We start from the raw sequence: 22796 nt of genomic DNA, 5'->3' as shown, positions 1-22796 counted from the left end.
CTTCGTGCTTCCTTCGGGTGGCATGGCAGCTAGGCAACGAAAGGATATTACGACTGAACGGTTATCATTTTACGGTTATGTATCCTTCAGTCATGGACTCCACATCACGTGGTCGCATACCTCAACTGACGTTACCAACAGCCTATGAGTAGCTTAGACGAACAATGAAATTTACTCGATTGCGACTTCTGTCTGAGAATCAACCTGAGAAGCCAGTCAACAGGTGTGACCGCATGATGTAGATCCCATGACTGAGGGATCTTATCTAAGTGTGAACTTATCACACAGCTGATCAGCCGCTCATGACCGAACGGTTGAGCTTTCAGATTACTAGTCCTGGGGTCACAGGTTCGAAGCCCCCCGGAGTTTCATATGATATGCGCACTGCTGATGATTCCCAGGAAGTATGAAACAACCATAAAGTGCTCCTTGGCGTTTCAGCACAAATTGGCTTTACTTACAAGCTTTAATTACTTACATTCAAAGCAGCGAAAGCTGGCCCTTTGGAATCTTTCATACTGTCTCGGATTCTACACGTTTATTGCCACTCGTAATTTTCTTTTGTAATACACGAAGAAAGGAGGCCTTATTTCCCTTCTTTCAGTCGAGAAGCGTCTCCCGTGAAGAACAAGTGGAGGGTTGCTAGAAACAATTACTCGTTTTCACTATTTTCGCAATGCCTGTCTGTTACTTCTGGTTTACACCCCGTGAATCTCTTTTCATCATGGAAACACTACCCATCAATGGAATCGACTGGTTTTTGGTCAAAGTACGTGAGAGATCAGTTCCGGAATTCAGATGAATCTCACTTTGATCACCGGGTGCAAAACAACGGACCACCCATGGTGATATTTTTCGACGTTTTCGTTTCGCTATGCTTCTAATGAATGTGTGAGTAACATTTTACTGACGCTTCTCTATTCCTATTTGAGGGAAGCCACCAACCCAGTTTCCGGACCATGAACATTTGAACCTTTGTGCGGCCCGTCTCCTGCTCAACATGACATATTTTAATGCGAGATTGTAAGAACTGCAGTCCTGGTAATTGGCAACTTGTCGTAAATCCCTCACTTCGCCAGCTAAGACGAGATTACAAATCAGCACTATCCAACCTTAAGAGTATAGTACTCCTAGTGCTTCCATGTCTTCTCGGTCGATATGGAAGTCTCTTTGATATCTATTAATGATATTGCTTTATCTCTGACTCCAGTTTATAAGAAATCCTGTTCAGTTTAAAAGGCACCTAATGTGTGCCCAACCAATTTACAGTCCTGACCTTTATTTGATTGAAATCGCTTTGGTCACACTAGCACAGCCAGTGTACAAGAGAGCAGACATCAATGAACTCAGAAGTTAGCTGAGGTCGGAAAACAGCATTGAAATCTCTCGGTGTCACCTGGCGGTCCCATGCTCTTGTCGCGTCCATTCAGCACTTTTTGGTGTCTTTACTCTAGTTGATCGAATGAAATGCATGCAAACTCAGACTGACTCTGATGAAATTTGTCACCTTTTCACCACGACTGCAATTCGATTCCTTTCATTGGTAATGGAAAGAATCGGTTTTCAATTTCAGTATGTGTTACCAAATTGAATACAGAACAAAGATGGAACCTGAGAGGAGTGATCTGTGCTATACCCGTCTACCGACGAAGCTTTGTGAGCCGAACTGCAGGAGTGAAAAACGATGGGTTTGAAGGAATGTGAATAAGACTGCCAAAACAATATGGTCATGACAGCGCGTAGCCCTATTATTTCTTCATGAGATGCATTCTTCCAGAGCTCACGTCGTACATGCTCTGAGGTGATTCACTTATTGGCCAGTTGGTCAATACGGATGTGACACTTGTTCAAGTTTGGACAGGTTCGACCCAACAGATGGCTTTGTTCGCTTCATACGATCGACTGGTTCTTCTATCGATTTGTGTCTTGGGTTTTCACCCTCGTGCATGTCAGTTCTGAAGTACGGTACTTTCCCGTGCGATGAGTTCTCATTCTGCATCTAGGGCACGGCAGTCAGCACTGGAAGCCCCACGAACGGTGAACGGGGTATCAGTGAATTTCTGTTAAATGTTCCGACGTTCCTTTTAATGTCCCTAAGCTAATGCCACTGAACAACGCAGTTTGGAGCATCACAGCGATGTTTGCTCAAGACCTTAGGAACACGCTTGTCCTCACAACTAACAGCTACAAATCAACCAGTTTACATTGCGGACGAGTTTGTGTGCAGTTTGACGGGGTTTCACTAGATGCTGGCTGACGAAGCACGATTTCGCCTGAATGCAAAATCTGTTGAAGATTGATTGAAAGCATCATTGGAAACTTCAGTAGAAAGTTTCGGAACGCAGCAAATGTTAGTTTAAGCGAGTGGATAAATTGTGATCGGTTGCTGGGATGGAGTGATAGTGAGGTTCCACATAAGTAATGATGCGATGCCTAAAGATGCTCGTCAAGTCACGGTTTGATCCAGTCTATTGATGGGGCACCGCTACCTCTTCGGGTCCACAAAATCACCTCAAGACAAGCTTTGGGTGTATTGGTCGAAGGAACTGCGGAACATCCATAAGTTCCGGCCCAAAAATATCACTTTTCGATCCACAACACCCGTAAGTTCGAATTGCCAACTATCAGGAGGATGATTTCTCGATTTATGCTTGTATCGTCACAAAGATATGTGAGCTGTTCCGGTCCTCAACATTTCCACAAGCAATGGGCTCATAGCCCTCACTTTTGTTTGCAAGTTGTATTGTCCGAAAGACACAGAGCTTGTAAGGTCTAGAAAGTGCGCCTCTATGTTGCTTGTGCTATTGTGTTGCTCCATCCACACTGCAACAGCCAATAAAAAACAACAGACTCGTTTGTATACGAGCCTATTGACCTGAACTTCGATACATAGAGGAAACCTAGAAGTCCATTATTCACGTGACGATGAACACTGCCCACTAAACGGCTGGTACGAACAGACTGGGTTTGGACTGGTGAGTTTTTCGGGTGATGATGGATAGATGAAATGTTAAGTCGTGTGGCATTGTGGACAACCTACCACAGTATGTAGTTGTATGCGCTTGATTGAGCATAATTCAAATGATACTACAAAATTTGCCAAGGACAGAACCGAATCCAGACATCCTAGGAGCTCACACAGGAATATGAACGTGCACTGTTGCTGTGGCACGACAGAAAAATGATCCAATGTTACGGTGGATGTAAATATTGTTCCTGCGTACCCTAGTGCAGTATGGTACAGTACGCGCTACACCTCCCCATTCAGTGCTTGAGATGTTCTACTGTTCATGCGCTGTATTCGGTGCATCTGATGTTCTTCCAGTGTGATCCAAAGCAGGCAGTACCGTAGACGGTAGATGGATAACTCGGTCGACTGAAATCCATTGACGTTATCAGTCCGGTGGCCTATTTCTAACGAGCTTCTCCTATTGTGTGGCTAACGAAAAGACCGACGGCACTTTTTCCCCCTTTCTAGTGGATTTATTCCGAGAGACCTATATCGTTACAACCGGTTACTTTTTGGATTAAGTTTGCCTCACCGATACTTCAGCAACTGAAGGATGATATGCTTTCCGGACGATATTTAGATGATATTTTCATCATGAACTCCACCGTTGAAGAGTGAGCTATTTCTCAGGATAGATGCATATGGATCTCAGGTACATCCACAGAAGTGCCTGCTCATGACGCCCAGTGCCATATCTCCTGGCTCCGTTATCGGCGGTTCCAGCAGTTTATCGACGCGCAGAGGCACATACCCAAAGTCCCTCGAAATGCACTTTTGGAAAAGAATCCACCTAATACTAATGCTGGTCGTTCCACTCAAAAAGCTTTCGATGACACAAAACATGCAGTAACCCCTATCCTTCTGTCTCCCGGCTACCCGTTGGATTACAACGTTGGATTATACCTTGCTGACGTACGATTTAGTTGTAGATGGAAAATACCCGATATTCAAAAGCACTTTACAGTGCAATGGTTACCCCAACCTCAGAACAGTTCAGTACCGTTAGATCTTTATCGAAGATATATCAGGTCGCCTCCGTTAAAAAGCCTACTCTAGAAACAGAGACTGTGGTAACTACTCGATGTTAAACGCAGATCTGAGCTAACGGCTTGTGGACTCCAAGTCAAACTGGACATACTATTCAGCGCAATTCAAAGGATGGGACTGTTAAATCACGGGTAATCATTGGCTTATATAAGTACCCGTAATACCCAGTAAGTCTGGCCTATTATTCCAAACACAGTTCACGTCATGCATGTGTAGAGTCGGTATATTCATCGATCAGTCAATCAATACAGGTGCGGCATTTGTTCATGGTTGAAGAAGCTCACTCCAACAGATGATTGTGTTCGATTCACACGGTCGATTAGTTTTGTGTCATGTTTTTGTACCCCATGCATGTCAGTTTTGTGACACAGACGTTTTTACTCAAGTTGCCTTAGACCCATATATATGGTGTAAATTGCAATGTACTATGTCCCCTCTTAAAGGTCTACATATTTTGCGGCGGGGTAGAGTGCATGAGATGAATTCATCCCCTGTTAAAATTTATTAGCAGGATTACATGCTTCAAATATAGTATATTCCCATGTGGAATGTTTTGGTTCCGCGTTTAAAGCATTGTACTCAGCGGTAGAAGACGCTAACACCGGACTGTGCAGAATGTCTCCCCCTGGTGATAGGACTCTAGTAGAAAGTTTCTTGAAGGAACAAACAAACAAACAAACAAAAGTGTCCGCTGATCTACGTCAGCCTTTTGCAAACAGCACGGAGGTTTCAAGGTTTCAGCGAAACTCTGATCCACCAAGTGGATTCAGTCTATGCCGAATAGCCGAGAGACACTGTACAGCTGTTTTCCTCTTGTTAGGCATCATCAGTGTTTCACACTCCACGAACCTTCAGGAGGATTCGAGCTCCCAGACCTCCTCTTGGTAGTTAACCACGAGGGATTGCAAAGACGCGTGATTAGCTCGAACTCATTCAGAGTGAAAGGCTGCCGTCCGCCTTCAGTCGCTCAGTTCAAATCGCCTGATCCCCTAAGTTCCCTTTGTCATTTAGTACACATGGTCATTTCATTTTCCAGAGTGTGATTACTGTACTTCAAACTATCGTCATTCGTAAATATGGCCATGTACCCCATTTGGTGCAGTGCAAGCAGTGAATACTGCATCTACCCTCACGATGAGTTGGTTAACTGAGTTTGGACAACGACCCTTTACAACCCACTAACCAAATGTGAAATCTGTTGCACCGGGGCATACATGGGGTTGAAGGTTCGTTAACGGAATCGTAGGTATTAGTTGGTTTTTTACTGACTTGAATTTCGGCCCTTGCACTGCTGGAGTTCAGTTCAATTGGCTATTCAAAGAGCCCAAAGTCCTTAGCGAATATACACTCGTTTGCAAACTAATTTAGTTTTTCGAGAGACTCACCTGGAACCCAGCTGAATCTCTCGTTTATGGTGTTCTCAGACAAATGAATGTGCTGCACGTGGCCGCCTCATGTTTCAGTCGCTACGATATTCGAGATATCGCGATACATGTATATCTTTGTAATGTACTACTCATAAGGTTGCTGAAAATCCGTCGACAACCCACGACCGGTTTCGCCCTTTTTGGGGCTCATCAGGTAGGCGCAGTCCCCGGGTTTCCGTCAACCTTATGTTCTACTTGAAATCAAATTGCACAAAATCAGCGAATATACACTGATTTGCAAACTAATTTGGTTTTTCGAGAGACGGGTTTTCAGCAACCTCATGAGTAGCACATTACAATGAACCCCAAGTCCTATTAAGTTCACGGCGTATGCCTTCAGGTTCAGCATGTATTGAAACTAGATCTAACCGGGGGAAATCCATGATTCAATATGCAAACGGACGCTAAATATGGCGGTGAGAAAAATCAACTGGGTCATCATATGAACCGTCCCGTAAGCAGCCGGTTTGAAGCTAATGCTGCGCGTGGCATTGGAGAGAATTAAGTTGGCTTAGTTAGCTTATTGCTTCTCAATTCATCCCACACAGTTTGTTACCTCTTTCAGCGACTCACAACGAGATTTTCTTTTTTTCCACAGAACGGTACAATGTATCCAGTGGGTTCTGGTTCACAAACGGAGTCCCATTACACCGTGAACCTGACGTCTTTACAGCCGGAAGATGCAGGTATCTATTTGTGCTACGTGAGCTACAAGGGAGATCACAGCTATCGGTACACACGCCTCAAGGTTAGATCGGACTGTGAACTCGGTAAGTAACCTGTAGTAAGGCAATGTACGATATCTCTCACATCCCCTATTGTGCAGTTTTATCAGTCTAACTGGTTAAAAATCCGCCGGGATGTAATTGGCCAACGGTGTTCATTCGTAACGACACGAAGGGAAGTACAACCATGGTTCGTGGCTCGCTGTCTGCTCGTCGGCTTTTGTTCTTTGAAAACACTGATTCAGTCACCAATATGTTAGTTGCTGACTGAAGTAACACGGCATTCTCCCCGTAGTTTCAAAAGACCAGCGGACAGGACGGATATTACAGATTGAAACAGATTTGAGCAATCTTTGAATTCAGTGTCTGACCTATTCAACGTTCTGGACATTATTCTTTCCGGATAGACCAGAAAATCAGGGGCAGATCCGTGGTATTTTGGCGGAATGACGCTGAAAGATGTAAATCTTTTTTTCACATTCTCTGCAGAAGACGACACGCAAGTCAACTCGTAAGGTTGATTTGTATTTCGTCTAGGAATGTGATGCTCAGGCGGATGACCGAAACAACTTGTCACCAGATTGTACACCAGTCACGAATGCGCAATGTTTTCTTGTGTGGCTTTATTTTTTTACGATTAAATACCAGATGTCAGCATTCGGTAGTTTTGTGAATTGGGAATGTAATTAGAGCAACAGATTGGGCACCTGAAAGTCAGGCTTTGCTCGTCCTTAGAAATGAGTACAGATATTTATTTATGAGATCACAAAATGAGTAAGACTTATGAGGCTCATCGGATTGAAACTGGAGCGCTACTATAACATTCATCCCGGGCAGCAACTTCCTGGTAGAGCCACTGTTTGCTATGTAGGCCGGACGTATTTGTTACCATGGTCACAGTGGATTTGTAAGTAGAAAAAAGGGCAATGATTAGTAGCCACTTCACTGGATGAATTCATGTGGAGTTGAATAAATGAGACAAGTGACAGGTTGACTAAGTGTCTCTGTTTCCAAATTGATACGGGTGGACAGGTTGTTTGCTGAGAATTCACTGTGAGCTGATATCGAAAGATTGTTGGATCATGATCGTCTTGTGCCTCTGACGGCGAAGAGGCTGGTTTCGGCGAACGCACAGTTGTGCCGAACCCTGTAGTAGGAACGCGGTTTTGCGACACAGGTTCTTTCCTCCTTTATGGGATTCGAAAATGCGCTCATTGTGGGTCGCATTATAGGGTTTCCGCTTCGCCGACAACTTGTTCGTATTTTCAGAGCCGTACATCTGATTTCATCAGCTTAGAACTGGCAGTAATGGGCCAACGTGGAGGTGTGGGGCCAGATGTCAACTCACGGTTCTACTGGAAAAGTCTCGTGGGGCGTTACATTTATCAATGTACACAAGTTTTACTCCGTGCAGCGCATTTCGCTAATATACTTCTAGTGTTCGACCGTTAGATCGTAAGATTCTGGGGTCAATGTAAAAGTTTTCCACAAGGTGCTGTTCGGTTACTCGATCTGTCTTGTGTCCGCTGATCTTTATCCCATTTGTATGCGGAAAGTTACCTAATTTCGTGGACAAAAATGACAGACTCTCTCGGAATAGATGTAAGAGTAGGTAAAACGGTTAACAAGAACAGTGAATGATCGTTTTAGGAAGTAGTATCTCAGCACGCAAAAGTAAATCGGAAGTGTTCATACTTGACAGTTATAAGGAAGTATTGATGTCTGACGGTAAGGACCTCCTAAAATCAACACTGAGCCGCTCTAATGGCTAAGTAGCTTAGATCGTTAAGCACTTATTGAACAGAAGATTGAAGAGTTTAGCTCGGTACAGATAGGGCAGTTCGAAATTGTGGATCTGAATTTGTCGATCGAGTGGGGTAAATTGATAGGACGCACAAACTAGGCTGTGCGAATGGCACCGGGTGGAGCAATGATCCCCGAAGGTTTGAGAAAATGGAAGAACAGATTCTGCGTTACAGGGTCACAGCTATAAAAATGTCTGTTCGGTAGACGAGATAGAAAATATAGGTAAGTAACTCTTCTCCATCGTTCAACCTTTTCATTGTTAATCTTACTGTTACGTTTCAAATCGTATGTGAAAGCGACGAAGCGCTGATCTGGGACGAGCTTAAAAGCAGCTCCAACGGGTCAATGACACCATCTCCTCAATGATTCGATAATTGCCTGTGCTTCACTTTCTACCTGAGAATAGTTGTATTACCAACTGCTGTCTAAGCTTGGTTAATCTGGCATCATCTCAGCCCTCGTGTTCCTTTCGGGTGATACAGTAACTAGACGCCGAACTGGTGCTACAGCCGAACGATACAGGAACAGGGGTATTTACCGAAAACAACCGAAAGCAGGTCGCCCGTTCTGGTTTAAAAATATCGCAAGCGCCACACGTGACATCCGTTCCCACCTACAGGGGAGTGCTGTGGCCGTATTCGCTAGCTTTCCGTTAATAATGTTTGAGATAGGTGAATGGTTTTAGACAATTCTCAGAAAGTGGCTATTCTGTTCTGGATGAAGGGCGTGCCATTCTGAAAACTGAGGTATTGGTTGATCGAAATAAGCAAACATTCTAATGATACGGACGACCTGGTGACCGCAAAGCGATAAACCACTCGGGATCAAGTTCGACTACTCCGGATAACGCCTCGTAGCCAAAAAGGGTCAACTTGACGCTCTTGAGTACGCTTTTATCATTGGAAAACTTGGTTCCATCTCTGTATTTCACTTCAAGAAAGTGACGAGTTTCCTCATGTGTAACAGTTTTTCGATCTCACACGATGGTGTTCCCAATGTTCTCGCTTAATCTCATCGCGTATCGTTCTGTGTAAACAGAGGGTGCTTTAGATTACTTATAATACAATGTATGTTTATTGGTAGATTACAAGCTTCATGGGTCGTACGTTTAGGTATTTGGTGACAGGACGTGAAAACGATGTATCGGGAAATCTCAATCAAAATGTAGAATCGGACTCGAACCGCGACCTCCGACTTGTCCAGAGAGCGCTCTACCAAATGAACTGTGGACACTGCTCGACGTCACGGAATTCGAAATGCGTTCATATTAACACCCCATATCTCTATCTAATGAATCACAGTTGATGTCCTTCGTTGACGTTAGTGTGACAATGCAAACGAAAGGACAGAGTCCTTAGATGGCACCCAAGCCCGCGACCTCCCGCTTTCCGGTCTACTAACTGAGCAACTTTTTCTGAATCAACTCGAAACCAATGACATTTGGATATCCGAGGGATACCAAAGTCTGGCCTCTTATGAAATTCATACGAGGGGTCAATATCCTCAATATCCTCTGAAAAATACCAATGTTGGTCTATTTTGCAGAGGTGTGGTAAGTCACTGGGAACTTAGGTGCACTTGTGCGAGTTGCGACGACGTCCAGAAGATCCGTGGTTCAAATCCAACGCAGGAGTCTTGACTGCTCCCACCTGAACTTGAGTAACCTGTCAGTATCTCAGCCGTTGTGCTTCCATCAACTGACACGACAGCTGGAAACCAGAAAAAGTTTCACATCTGACTGACCACCGTAGTTTATTGTTTTGCATCAAAATGGTGAACGCCTGGAAAACGGGCTTTAACTATTTCGAAAAATGGATACAGGTGCTGATATAGGATAATGCAAGATTGTATAAAGCATATGAAGTGCGTGGGATATAAATTATAGAGCTAATGCGACAGATAGGGTTTTTTATGTCGACTTGTTTCAGTGTTCCGTCCAGATTGTCTATGGGTCACATGTTGACACAAAGTAGTCCATTTCAGTTTAACAGGTATAAAACATATGCTAAAGGTACGTTGGTTCCTGCTGCTATAGCTCCGGTCACTGAGAAACGGAGAGCAGGGGGGATTACCAGTCATTAGATGCGATAGCATAATCGGTTAGTTGATGTGGCATCATTCTAGTTGAAGAAACGGGCGACTGGGTAGTGCACATTCAGGGTGGTAGCTTTGATTATTGACTTCGTGCTTGAGCCAGTACCAGTAACCTCTGGTGATCTGGGTCCCTGTTTAGGAAGGTGGAATTTGTCAACCCGATTGAATCTACTGTTCATAATTCGTCGCCAGTTGATAGACTGTCTGTCCTGGTAGTTTCCACTCACCACAAAGCTGGATAGAATAAGCTCTGCGAGGCACGCGGTTCTCTGACATACAGACTACAGCTCCTAACCAGGGTTATCCATGAATGACAATAGAGGGACTAGTCAATCGTGTTTTTATTTCATCGGCTTGGCGTGCCTAACTTTTTCTCGTTACCCGTAGACCAGAGGAAGACTGATTTTACCTCTTCGACAGTTTTCGTACCGCTGTATTTCCCCATGTTTGTATTTTCAGATCATTCGCTTATTTGGAAAATTGGGATTCCGCTTGCTGTTGCGCTATCATTCCCGCTTGCTACGGTCATTTTCCTCGGATGCAATTACTTGCGGAGCACCCCCACCGTTCGAAAGCGAATTCTGGTGCATCATCCGGCGTACAGCGGCTTGGACGGCTTGCCCAGCAGTGGTGGCACAGATTTCTCGATGTATGCACCCCATCACATTGCAAAGTCTGTGATCCTACCGGAGGTTCAATTCGAAGATGAGGTGGCCAAAGTAACATTCAAAACTTACCTTCTGGCACAACTAAGGCATATTCAAGTACTTTGGGGCGGCCGCAAGGTTGGTGGCACAGAAGGAACGCCGGTTGACATGAGACAGGAAATGTTGCTCAATGATCGTTTTGAGAATCGTTTCACCATCAAACCGGATAAAGATTACGAATTACCACGTGCCTCGCTCATCCGTGGTTCCTATCTTGGAGGAGGTGCTTTTGGTGTGGTTTATAGAGGGATGGCTCGAGACCTACCCAATCGACCTACCGAATGGGTACCGGTTGCTGTGAAAACTCTGAGAGGTAAGGAGACTAAATATTTTCGAGCCTTTAAAGTGTGTTGGTCGGTTGGTACTGGATCATCTGTCACTTTTTGTGCTATTGCTAGGACTACGCTGTCGCTGACTCTTTCCTACATGGTGCGCTGACCAGCTTCAGAACAACAGCCTTGGAAACTTGGGATTCCCAGACCGCATCTGGACATTCCAAAAAGCAGGCCTGTGGGACACATATACTTATCCGTTTCTGTTTGGTTGGTGATGCTAGCCATCTGTTTACCTCCAACAGAACATGTTTCTATTTTTGGAACATAGCTACCAAGATAGCCGTAGGAGGCCCCGTGATGCACAACAGGATAACGACTGACTGACTGTCGAAAACTGTGATAACGCCCGACGGCGCGCGCCTCTTCAAAACACTCGCGTTCCGCCCAGTTGTCCGAACATCCACCCCGTGCAGTGCACGCATATGGAGATGCAATGAGTGGATGGCTGAGTGGATAAAGTGCCCCCTTCTTGGAGCGTCCACTCCGCTGATAATGATGGCTCTTATAAAACTATGCGAATTCAGTAGAAACTTTATAATGTTAAGGAACCGTTCCGTGGCCCTTACCAGGGGCCACCACGATCGCTCTTTTCCGCTTGTGTTTTGTGTCTTTAAATGATGGTTGCTTTTGTGACATCTTCGTGTCAGTTGATGTTCGTGTAAGGTTAGTAAGGTGGCATCCCTAAAGCCCTGCAGGCCAAAGAAAATTGTGCTGAAAAGCCATGCATCGAATATCGTTTAACATCTGCCTGGTTTAGCCCCACTTACGTATCAGCTCTAGTCTCGAGACGAACTTTTATCGCCAGTCTTATTGTGCCCTTATTTTCGCTATGCGCCTGTTGCTATAGTGTCCTCGAAACCACATGTATATGCACAATCTACGTGAACGATCATCAGAATATCAGTAGTTCAGTTACTGGGGCTATTGGTTAAATTAGGTTTTTGCTTCGATTGGTGGCGAAACGTTTTTGAGCAAATTCTCAAGCTTAGCTGAACATTCAACCATCATCAGTATTCGTTCGTCCACCATCGGGTGACGTCAGGTCAAGCGGGTGAAGCTCATTCATGAAAAACTGGTCGTGTACCGCTGACCGGTCATTGAGGCCTACCATGAGGTTGTATTTGTTCGTACGTGGCTTGACATTAGTGTTCTTTGCGTTACTATCTCCTTTGCGGATATTGTGCATTTTCACTACAGTTCACTATACCACCTGACTTTTGAAACTGAAGTGAAAACTTCCTCCGTGCGCAAACGCCACTCGAAATTGGTGGTTTCAACCATGCACACGCTCATTTGGTCGAAGCGGTTGTTCATCCGAGTTAATGTCTACTCAGGACCGGCTACATTTCATGCATGCGCGTGTTATGCCTTCCGATCATCCAGCTTAACTGATGAATGGAAGGCTTTTTTACTTGATTTGCTGCTAATTGGAAGGCTTTTTTACTTGATTTGCTGCTAATTGGAAGGCGACAGAAAGCTCTTGAACGGACAGTTACCAGTTTCAGTCTTTTTGGGGCTAATCAGGTAGCCCTAGTCCCCGCGTTTCCCTCAAACGAGTGAAGAGTAATATTGATAGTAATTCAGGGACTGTGCCTATTTACTGGGCCCCAAAGTAGGCGAAACCCTTAGCGGGTGGTCCAAGTCTTCACCAACTTCCTAACTAGTTCCAGGTCGACAAGATTCGCTCGGAAAGATGCCAGGTTTTCAGAAACCTTCAAGATCCGCCGCATCATTTCATCAATGAGAAATCAAACCAAAATGGAGAGAGCGGATTTGTTGTCGAACATCACTGTTTGTAGGACAGCTTTTGGATAGTTCCTCATCACTTTCACGTGCTCATGCTCACGCGTTCTTGAACTCAAGAAATGCCAAATTTCTGAGGCATCCACACGCATGCCGTTGATGGAGTGCGAAGATGTGGTCCACACGGCCCCTTCCTTGCCGGAATCCTGCTTGCTGTTCTCGGGTCCCGTCTTTGCGCGCCCTCGTATGGCAATGTAAAATGAACGACGCGAAGAGTCTGGTTACGGTGAGGTTCAAGGTAATTCCTGTGATTACCACACTCACTGCAATCGCCGTTTCGAAAATGGGTACCACTATCGACTCACCCCAGTTGGCTGGGACGGTCTCTTTTGCCCAGACAGAGGCAAATGTGGTGAACAAACACCGACTGGGTGTTTCACTTCAATCTTTGACCAGAGAGGGTGAGAGTTTGTCATATAACTTGGAGCTCCATGACGCTTAAGGGGCGAAAATTATTCGCTTATTTCCGAAGCTTTTGGGGTTTTGGTATTCACAGTCCAGGGCTGCGTTACAGGTTGGGAATCCGGCTGAGAAACTGCAGGTGGCCTGTCGAATTGTTGTCCAGTGATGAACCTGATGAGTTGGGCATTCTTCATTTTAGAAGTGGGCGAGGCGCTTTTATCGGTGAGGTCTCTCGGACTGTCGCGCGCATCGGCGAGAGTAGCTTACGCATATTCACAGGGTTTCTGGCCTTCTCTATCTTCTCAGTTTTTTGGGTCCACCAAGCCTATCGATCTGCGTAGATGTTCTTTTTCATCTGAATCCTGACAATTCGTCGAGTGGTATTGTATTCTCGACTAGGAGAATTACATGTCCAAGCCTCGGGCAATTTTAATGTTGCTCAAGATCCAGCGCTTATGTGTGTTTGATCGCGTCCTTTCACAAGCAAGTCCTCCAGCACCTTTCAGGGTTGGTGATAGTACTTTTCAACAAGTGTTGACACTAGAAGTTGGATTTTCCGAAAGAGAATTTAGTTTTGGTAAGTTTGCTTCCCACTAGGCTTCGAAAGCTTCTCGGGCGAGGCGTGCGTATTTTGCGCGTCCCCGAAAAGCGCAGAGAGAAGCAGCAACAGGCAAGCGCGCGGTCAGAATCTCCATAGGTGTTCCAAAATGAGCGACAAACTGTAAGTGATTGACGCCACTCATAGCTAATGGTGATATGGTCTGTCTGTGTTTGAGGTTGCCTGAACCAGCCACTACAGCTTGTAAATCACGAAACGTACGCAAGTGGGAGTGAGAATAAACCGATGGGGATATCAGTTCCACAATCGTATTTTGGCATGGAATCTCCTTTATAAAGCCGACACACACCAGTAGAAGGCGAGTTCACCGTAAAAGCCAGAACAAGTTGTTGTCAATCTCGTCTCGGTGTCCGAACGTTGAAGGCTGCCGGATTTACTGATCGACGGGTTGGACGAATGATTTCGACATGTTTGCAACCGTAGTGTCAGAGTTAAGCGTAGGTACTGCTGCTAACAGCAATGGGCGACGGACCAATCTCTCATTCCTACAGAATTCCCTATGAAGAACTCGCAAGCGACAGAGTAAGTAGGGGGAGGCAACCGTAGTGTCAGAGTTAAGCGTAGGTACTGCTGCTAACAGCAATGGGCGACGGACCAATCTCTCATTCCTACAGAATTCCCTATGAAGAACTCGCAAGCGACAGAGTAAGGGGAGGGAGGTATGGTTGTACGTGGGCTGGGATACCGCCAGAGCACCTAGGACAAGAGGACGGTTAGTCTCCTCGACCAATGCCTTTAGCACAAAAACGTAGCCGCACGTTAGCGGTGCTTGGTGCAAAACCGTCAGAGCATTTTTATTTTTAAGGAACAATTCGCGACACTTGTTCCAACGCTCAACCTGGTGGACCAGACGACCATATTAGTTTCACTGACAGTGATATTCCGTGGTGGTCTCCATTATTTCTGTTTCTTTTCCGCCATCCAGTCCAACTATGCGGACGATGTCGCCATGGGTTATATCTCAATATTAAATACTATTACTAGTGCCCTCGTTGGGTAGAACACTGCTACCTCAGCACGGTCACTGAAACATGTCCTGACTGCTATTCCCAGAACTCTGCTTGCAGACTTTTCGATCAGCAAACACGACATCACTGCCTTTTTATTTCAGAGTTCTTCTATGTGCCTGATACCTGTTTTTCAGAAGCGATTGCTGTTCGTAGGATACGGTTCAAAGTTAGATTATTGTCTGCCCGCACTTGTACGTATCGTGAATCTTTCCTGCCTTTTATGATCCAATTTCTCATATTTTTGTGATAGATCGCCCCCGATTAAGGCTGATCGTTGGGCTATCTTATCTCTTCTAGCATCGTTTTGCTTATCCGTTTTTTACGCTTTCTAAATGCGGTTGTTTGTGGAAATTAAATACACCCCCAAATGTTTAAAATTTTCTTTGAATTGGAACACCTAACTTGAGTACCCACGGTTTGGCTCATCCTCAAATGAGAAGCAGTCGCAAAGTGATGTGCACTGGTAAACGTTAGAAAAACGGTGAAATTTACAACTTTAAAATGGTCGATTACATTCATTCCTGGGTGCAACAATTTCTACTAAGAAAAATGATATTCCATATACCATAACTTATTTGGCGAAGAATTCTCAGATGTTTTAGGTATGATTCTTGGTCCAGTCAGGTATAGATTCATTGAATCATCTGACTACTTATGGGTGGATGATCAGAAATTTTTGCCTGTCTAGCCCCAGGCCGAGCCATGAGCTTGGAATTTCACCGGATGTTCATGGTAAAGGTCTTGTCCGATCCAGAGAAGCTGAGCCACACGGACGCTCGAGTTCTTATTGAAACTCACCAGGTGGGCGTAGAAATATGGAACATCAGTAGTCAAACGATTGTCTGAATTGGCTTACATCTGGTTAGATCAATAATCACGTCTGAGGTCAAAGTAACCAGCCTCACCAGCTGGTCGGGGAACGTGGTTTCCCGATGTGACAGCCTGAAGCTGTTGATTAAAAGGTCACGTGACTGATCCCTCTAAGGTCACCCGATGATTCTCAAGAACATAAGGTTGACGGGTATTCACGGACTGTGTCTATCTGATGAGCCTTAGGAAGTGTGGAACTGGTTGTCTAATGTCGAGGAGTTTACAAGTAATATTCCGTTAAGAAAATCCAAAATGCTCGTGTGGCTGAGCTTTTTGGGATCCAACCAAGCCTCCACCTGGTAATGTGGTGAAATATTGGTAGCTCGGGTGATTTTATTGGTTGTTGATCAGATGGCTGTTGATCTGTTCGCCGAGCTTGGCAATTGGCTTGCAAACTTTTGGAAGCCAATTGCCAAGCTCGGCGAATAGATCAACAGCCATCTGATCAACAACCAACAAGCCTCTACCTACCTACCTCTATTTCAGTTAAAACCTGCTAGGATTGGACGGCCTGTGGAAGCTTTAGTCAGAATCAGTTCATGCCACATGAAATTCCATGATGATAGGTTTAAATGTCAGTAGCAGTTCGCTGAGCTCGGCAATCGGCCTACTAACGTTCCATCACCATGCAGGTAGGCGTCTTTAACATAGACCGCGCACTGACAACATTTGCTCACATGGTGACGAAACATTTGAAAACCAATTTCTCGGGAAAAAGTCCTAAACGGTATGTAATTCACGAAAGGAAGTTCGGTAGATCTGACGATAAGCTTGCTACTACACTTTTTCAGTGCGACAAAGTTTCAGTACCACCGAACATGACTCTGGCCATAAAATCCACGCATGTTGCTTGGTGTAGATATGGTTTGCCTGTAAGTTTGTCGCGGACAGCTTTAGTCTTTAGGGATTTCGTACATCACTTGCGATGCGGCCACTTTATTGCTTACTTTAGTGCTGACCTACACCCTAGTGGAGAAAACGGTTTAGTGTTTAAACAATGTACTGGAAATCGAAATCTATTTGGCAAACTGCAGAACAGTTCTGTGTAACATATCCAAATATTTAAAGTTTGGGTGAGTTTATTGGCTGTTGGTCAGATGGCAGTTGGTCAGTTCGCCGAGCTTGGCAAATGGCTTGCAGACGTTTCGTCTCCAAACAACCAGTCACCTTGCAGTCACAAACACTACTCTTCGGAAAGCCAGAGGAAGTGCGGGAATAGCTCAGGTGTCCCCTCTCTTGGTGCCAAAATGTTTGCAAGCCAACAGTCAAGCTTGGAGAGCATTGACTGAAGATGACTACAGTTGGTCCTTCGCGGTTTCACCCACCCATGTTCTGGGCCTGATGATGCTACAGAAACTACCCTACGGACTGCAGGCGGACATATACTCCAATGACTTTGGTATATTTAGTTTATTGTCATTTCCATCTACTTAATATTATCATTAAGTCGATTCACAGGTAATTATGTAAAGGTGAATCAACAACTCATCAGGTTTTGATCGAATAATGCGTGCGGGCCTCGGCTATTTCCAAGCACTGGCGGCCGGTCAGGTGGCCATTGATTTGTTCACCAATCTTGGTAGTCAGCTTGTGAACGTTTCGTCCCCTGTCGAGGATAATCCATCAGTGCACAGTTAGGTGGGTCACCCGACCACAGATGGGTGAGGGCAGTAGATGATGTAGTGAGAAATGTCGAGAACTGGTTCGATGGACAGACTGATTAGCAAACATCGTGAATGAAGTAAAGCGTCCAATCAATATTAGCACAATCGGCAGGAGCAGAAAAATGGTCAGTGCGGCAGCAGATGATGTACAGGTATGAAGATATGGACAGTGAGTTAGTGTAAACTGGCCTTATAGAGAGATAATGGCGCAGAAAACAGTCAGTACGTTTGGGAGGTAAGAAACTGTCTTTGGCTGACGGCGCGATGCAGCAACTCGTGTCACGTGCCGAATCGGGTTGCACTTAGGTCCGTTTAAAACAAGTCTCAACAAAAGCTACCTGGTAGATGCGGTATAAAGGTAGCACAAAAATAGAGTCTCTTGGAGCACCGGTTTGGTGGACAACACGCTCGTGTACCGTCCGAGGAGCTCGGAATTCGATCCTCGCGCGTCAGAGCGGACACTCGAAAATAGACAGGGCTGACACGAACTTGCAAGCTACAACGGACAGGCGACAAAATACTGACATCAGTTACAAGAGACTAAGCAGACCTTGAGTAGGAGCAAAACCCGGGGAAACTAGCAGCAAGGAAACGAAGCGTCGTTATAATAAACAGGCACAGATAACTCTGCTCATGAATAGTCGTAACGCAAAAGAAAACCGCTGATCGCCGTTGATTCACAGGAGGAATCGACAACCTCAGTGGTGTAGAGTTCTTTAACAGTCCATGGCTCTGATACTTCCTGATCTCCCTCACATGATCTCAGAGGTGTAGGTGTTGAATTGCACTCTGCGGCCATAAAGGACCACAGCCCTCCTAGTGTTCATCAGAACACGTCCATATGCCTTTTTCACCGTTTGACCCACACTGTAACAGTTTGTTCGATGTGGACTCCTTCACATAGTTTTAAGTAAATGATTACGAATCGGTGGGTTCTATTCATTGGTACAATTAATTTTACACCCACTTGAGTTGCTCCGGCCTATGAAGCTGGTTTGTCTTGCTATACCATAGTATTTTCTGTTGATCTACGCTGTCAATCGCTCTGAACATGCTCCATGACCTTTATGATCCCAACGACAAGTAGAATATGACATGACCAACGAGGTCAGTTAGCTAACTCATTCGACCTTTTTACGGGCTTAGTTGAGCGGATGGGGAAATATCAACGTGACTTACCTGTTGTCTCTGTCAGTAGATTGGGAATAGCCTAAACGATACCAAAATGAGCGACGCTAGAATAGTTCCGCATGATCTCCATGTAGACAGAATAAACGTCCGATTCCATTTAAAGTCAATGCCTATTGCAAGAACGAAAAACGGCCTCCGGTAGCATCCAGATGTTTATACTCCACTGTTTTCTTATATTGCAGAGAACTTCACCGAAACGGACGTTGTGGATCTATTGAAAGAAATGGACATTATGAAGCAACTTGAACAGCATAAACACATCATCCAGCTCCTCGCTGTCTGCACGCAAGAGGGTAATTAATTGAAATTACTAATGGTTGAGTTATTGTATTTCATGTTTCTCGTTTTTGCTGGTCCATAAGGCTGGGCCCATCATGTTGTACGGGAGAGCGACAACTCAGCCACGAGGCTTTATTTTGAAGCAGTGCAAGTGAAACAAGCTGTCCGGGGATAGTCAGACGTTTTTCCCAACTCGTGTGCACTTCTAACTAGCTTCGAGTTTGACCGAAATTTCTATACAAGAAGGGAGCACAAGTTAGCGCAACACTCTCCGTGAAATGACAGGAGTTCGTCGACGTTTGGGAGCAGTAACATAGTAATGATATGTGACACCGTAGGTCATAATTAGAACGGCTCCTAATTTGTTACACTGGAACTTTCCTAGTGAATCCACTAAGCAGTATGTCGACGGTAGCCGTCCATCCATTTGTCAAGTATTCACTCGGTTCATATCACCAGTGTTAGTGTGGTGAATTCAATCATATCAATCAAAACAAAGTGTAATATCCATGCACTTCGTTCATGAGCTGTATGCCGCTTGATCGGTGATTTTTCCCACTCCTGAATGTCCCAGGTTTTAAGGTCGGGTTCTACGGACACAACCGGGAACAGCCCAACAGTTGAACCGCTTCGGATAGACGTGATGGCGTTATTAATAAGCCGAATTCAGCATACACTCTCATGATATTCCGTATTTAGCCCTGTTTTCACCTAATCGTCCTTTAAGGTGATGATCATTGGAAGTCATTTGTAGCACCATCACAGGCTTGGTACATCGAATTGTTCAGTGTGTTGAGGGATATTGATCTGTTTTGTCGCTTCTCGCCTCTTCACAGGATTAGTTATCTGATAAGTTTAGCTAGCTAAGACAGATCTAGTGCACTTACTCCATTCGCTGACGAAACGTCGACGCGTCACTATGCCCGCCAATAGCCAACCAGCCCAATGCGGCCTGTGCCAACACGACCGCAGCCGCTGCGCATCCAGCTTATTGGGCCTCCAGGTTAAAAACTCCAAAGATGCCATTGCCTCTTCACGTTTCAGCTCTCTGGCTCGAAGTTGACGATCGTCTAATTAATGTTCATTCTTCTGCACGCCTTACTGTTTTGTACTTCCGCTTCCCATCTCACGAGATCCGCGTTGGTAGCTTCCAGCTTCCGTTTTTCACCAGGGGCGTTTTTCGGTGTTCGTTTGACCTTCCATAAGCTGCCTGTTCCCCTCCATTCGACAAAAACATTTCCAGGAAACCGTAGAGGGTCGGATACGATTGTGCCATAACTTAGTCGTCGGAGAACTTCCGAGTCCGGGACGTATTCAATCTAGCTGGTGCCAATTATTTACTTCAGGTAGTGCATGTGAAGGCTGTTTGAGTATCGGATGTTAATCCGGCTTAGGTGGGGCGAGGTTGCTCAGTGGTTAGAACGCGAATTTACTGAACGGAAGGTTTATGATTTGAACCAAAGCTCTGCCTCTCAACTTCCTCTGTCTAGGCTTGGGCAACCCGGCAGTATCTCAGCCCTCGTGCGACCTCCGGGTGGCGTGGCAGTTAAGCACCAAAAGGGTGCTACAGTTTGCACGATTTTGTTTTAAATTTCTCTACACGCTGTGGCCACGTCTCTGATCCATAAAATAAAACATTATCGGGTCGCAGCATTGCAACCTGCTCTTGAAGGTCAAGTCGATGTCATATCACATTGGCGAATGCTGCCCCAGCGTTCCTGATTTGAGAAGTGATTTTGCCAATCTCCAGTCCACCGGGGCTTATGCAGCTGCTCAGGCAGACGGATTTGTCTGCCACATCGATCGGTTCACTTGCAAACACGAGGTTTGGGCTTGATCCCGCTCATCATTGCGGCAGCACCTTACACTCTATAGGTACGAAGTGCATACCGAACCGTGCAGCGGATTTATTCAAGTTAATTAGGAATAGTTGGCGTTTCTAAAGGGTCCAATCCAAGAAGAGCAATATCGTCGGCGCACTCGATGTTCCTTGAGCGAATGCCCGGTAAGCATTTCGATTCCCAAGATGTCAGGGGAAGGTAAAGAAGACTTAAGCAGCACGTCGATTATGAAGTTGAAGAGGAAGGGTGGCAGGAGACACCCGTGCCTTACAGCACTGGATGTCAAGGGGAGATCTGGTGTAGACACGTACGCGTCTACGGGAGGAGGCATGTGAAGTCTTTAAAAGAGACTAGAATTTAGAAAGGACGCTGTTCATCACCAGACATTGCCACAGTTTATGGCGAGCAAGCGGTTCAAGAGCAGACGTGAGGTAGAAAAAATCGATCATCTTTGGCACAGTTCCAGCACTTGTTACTAGGTGGAGGTATGATTAATCCAATCCCTGCCGGGGCGAAACCCAGCTTGGTTCTCGCGAATCTGGCTCTTTTGATGATGAATCAATCTTCGTAAGATATTAACAGAGAGCATCTTGAAAGCTACGGCCGCTGAACTGATATCCAGGTGGTTTTCACACGATGTTCTTGCGCCGTTTTTGAACACTGCAATAGGTTCACCTAAACAGGGCAAAGTTGCATGTGTGACTTTTCATTCCCCTATTTCTAGGTGCTCCCTACCTGGTGATGGAATATGCACCGCACGGTAACCTTCGGAGCTATCTTCATAGTCACAAAATCGAACTGGAAAGATCGTCGACCGTCGTGGGTAACCTGCTGGGTTTCGCACGTCAGGTCGCCTCGGGAATGGAGTACTTGTCTTCAAGGTCGGTAAGTTCCTGTCGGCTTTAGTGTACTTCCACGCAGTTGGGAGTGACAAATCGAGGGCTTATTTCAAAGAATTTAGGGTAAGTTTAATGTCGTCGTCAGCATATGATGCCTTAATGAAGTAATTTGTTTATTGTAATTTTATCCTAGGGCCGAAACTGTGTAACCACACTGGCATAAAGGTCAGCGGATTAATTCATCCCAAAGAGCCCCAACCAAAGGAGGAGTACTCTGGTGATTGAGCTTTTTGTCATCCGATCACATTTTCCTCCTAATATTTTCGAAGATTCCCATTTATAATAAGAACACAGATGTGTTGACGAACATGTTTTCGGTAAGGTCTTTTCAGGCCATATAATTGCAAAAGTTAAGAGAACACTACTTAACATAATCGAATGAGCATGGTGTAAGTGGAGAGGAAATCGAGTGAGAGACGACATTGGCTACCTATCAAAGAACAATTGGTTCAGGTCACCAATAGGATGACTTGAGCTTGTCAGCGCGGAAGATGCTGTAGTTGTGTGTTCAGCACAAGGTGCATGTGTGAGGCGAGGTGAGTTGGACCATGGTAAGTACAACACACGAACAAAGCGTAGACATGCACAACTCGCCCCATCACCAAATCGCACAATGGCTCGTCAAAATGCTTGAACCAAAACGACGACAAATGTGGCAATACAACTTGCGAGATACGTTTCAATTCGTGGATTCAGTAAAGGATCTAGAACTGAAAGATTCGTTCATTCATGTGCATTGGACGTGACTTCACTGTTCACTAACGTCCCCTTAACTGAAACGATTAACTCTCTATGTAAATACATAGAAGCAAACAATTTTCAGTTACTTATTCCAGTCAATGAATTGCGAGAACTCCTCCTGCGATGCACATTGAATGGCATGCCCTACCGTCAAATTGATGGCGTTGCCATGGGCTCACCACTGGGCCCAATGCTAGCCGACATTTTCATGAGGAAACTTGAAAATGGCCCTTTAAAGACTAGCATTGAGAATATGCAATATTACTGCCGATATGTGGATGACATCTCCGCTGTTGTTAACAATAAAGCCAAATTGAATTGCTCCA

General features: G+C 45.2%; 1 protein-coding gene across 1 annotated transcript in view; it reads left to right on the top strand.

Moving 5' to 3' along the window:
* The window catches only part of T265_02140 (hypothetical protein), a gene marked incomplete at both ends in the record, with an annotated part of 56372 nt that overhangs the window by 6416 nt on the left and 27160 nt on the right, over positions 1 to 22796 (top strand). The window contains 4 exons of the mRNA XM_009166314.1: positions 6083 to 6254; positions 10569 to 11129; positions 18893 to 19003; positions 21555 to 21715. Coding sequence (XP_009164578.1) covers positions 6083 to 6254; positions 10569 to 11129; positions 18893 to 19003; positions 21555 to 21715 — 1005 coding nt within the window. The remainder of the gene's footprint in view (positions 1 to 6082; positions 6255 to 10568; positions 11130 to 18892; positions 19004 to 21554; positions 21716 to 22796) is intronic.

The sequence above is a fragment of the Opisthorchis viverrini genome, assembly GCF_000715545.1.
Source record: "Opisthorchis viverrini unplaced genomic scaffold opera_v5_25, whole genome shotgun sequence".
Taxonomy (NCBI): Eukaryota; Metazoa; Platyhelminthes; class Trematoda; order Opisthorchiida; family Opisthorchiidae; genus Opisthorchis; species Opisthorchis viverrini.
Note: the sequence above shows the minus strand (reverse complement) of the source record. Positions and strands in the feature narration are given on the sequence as shown.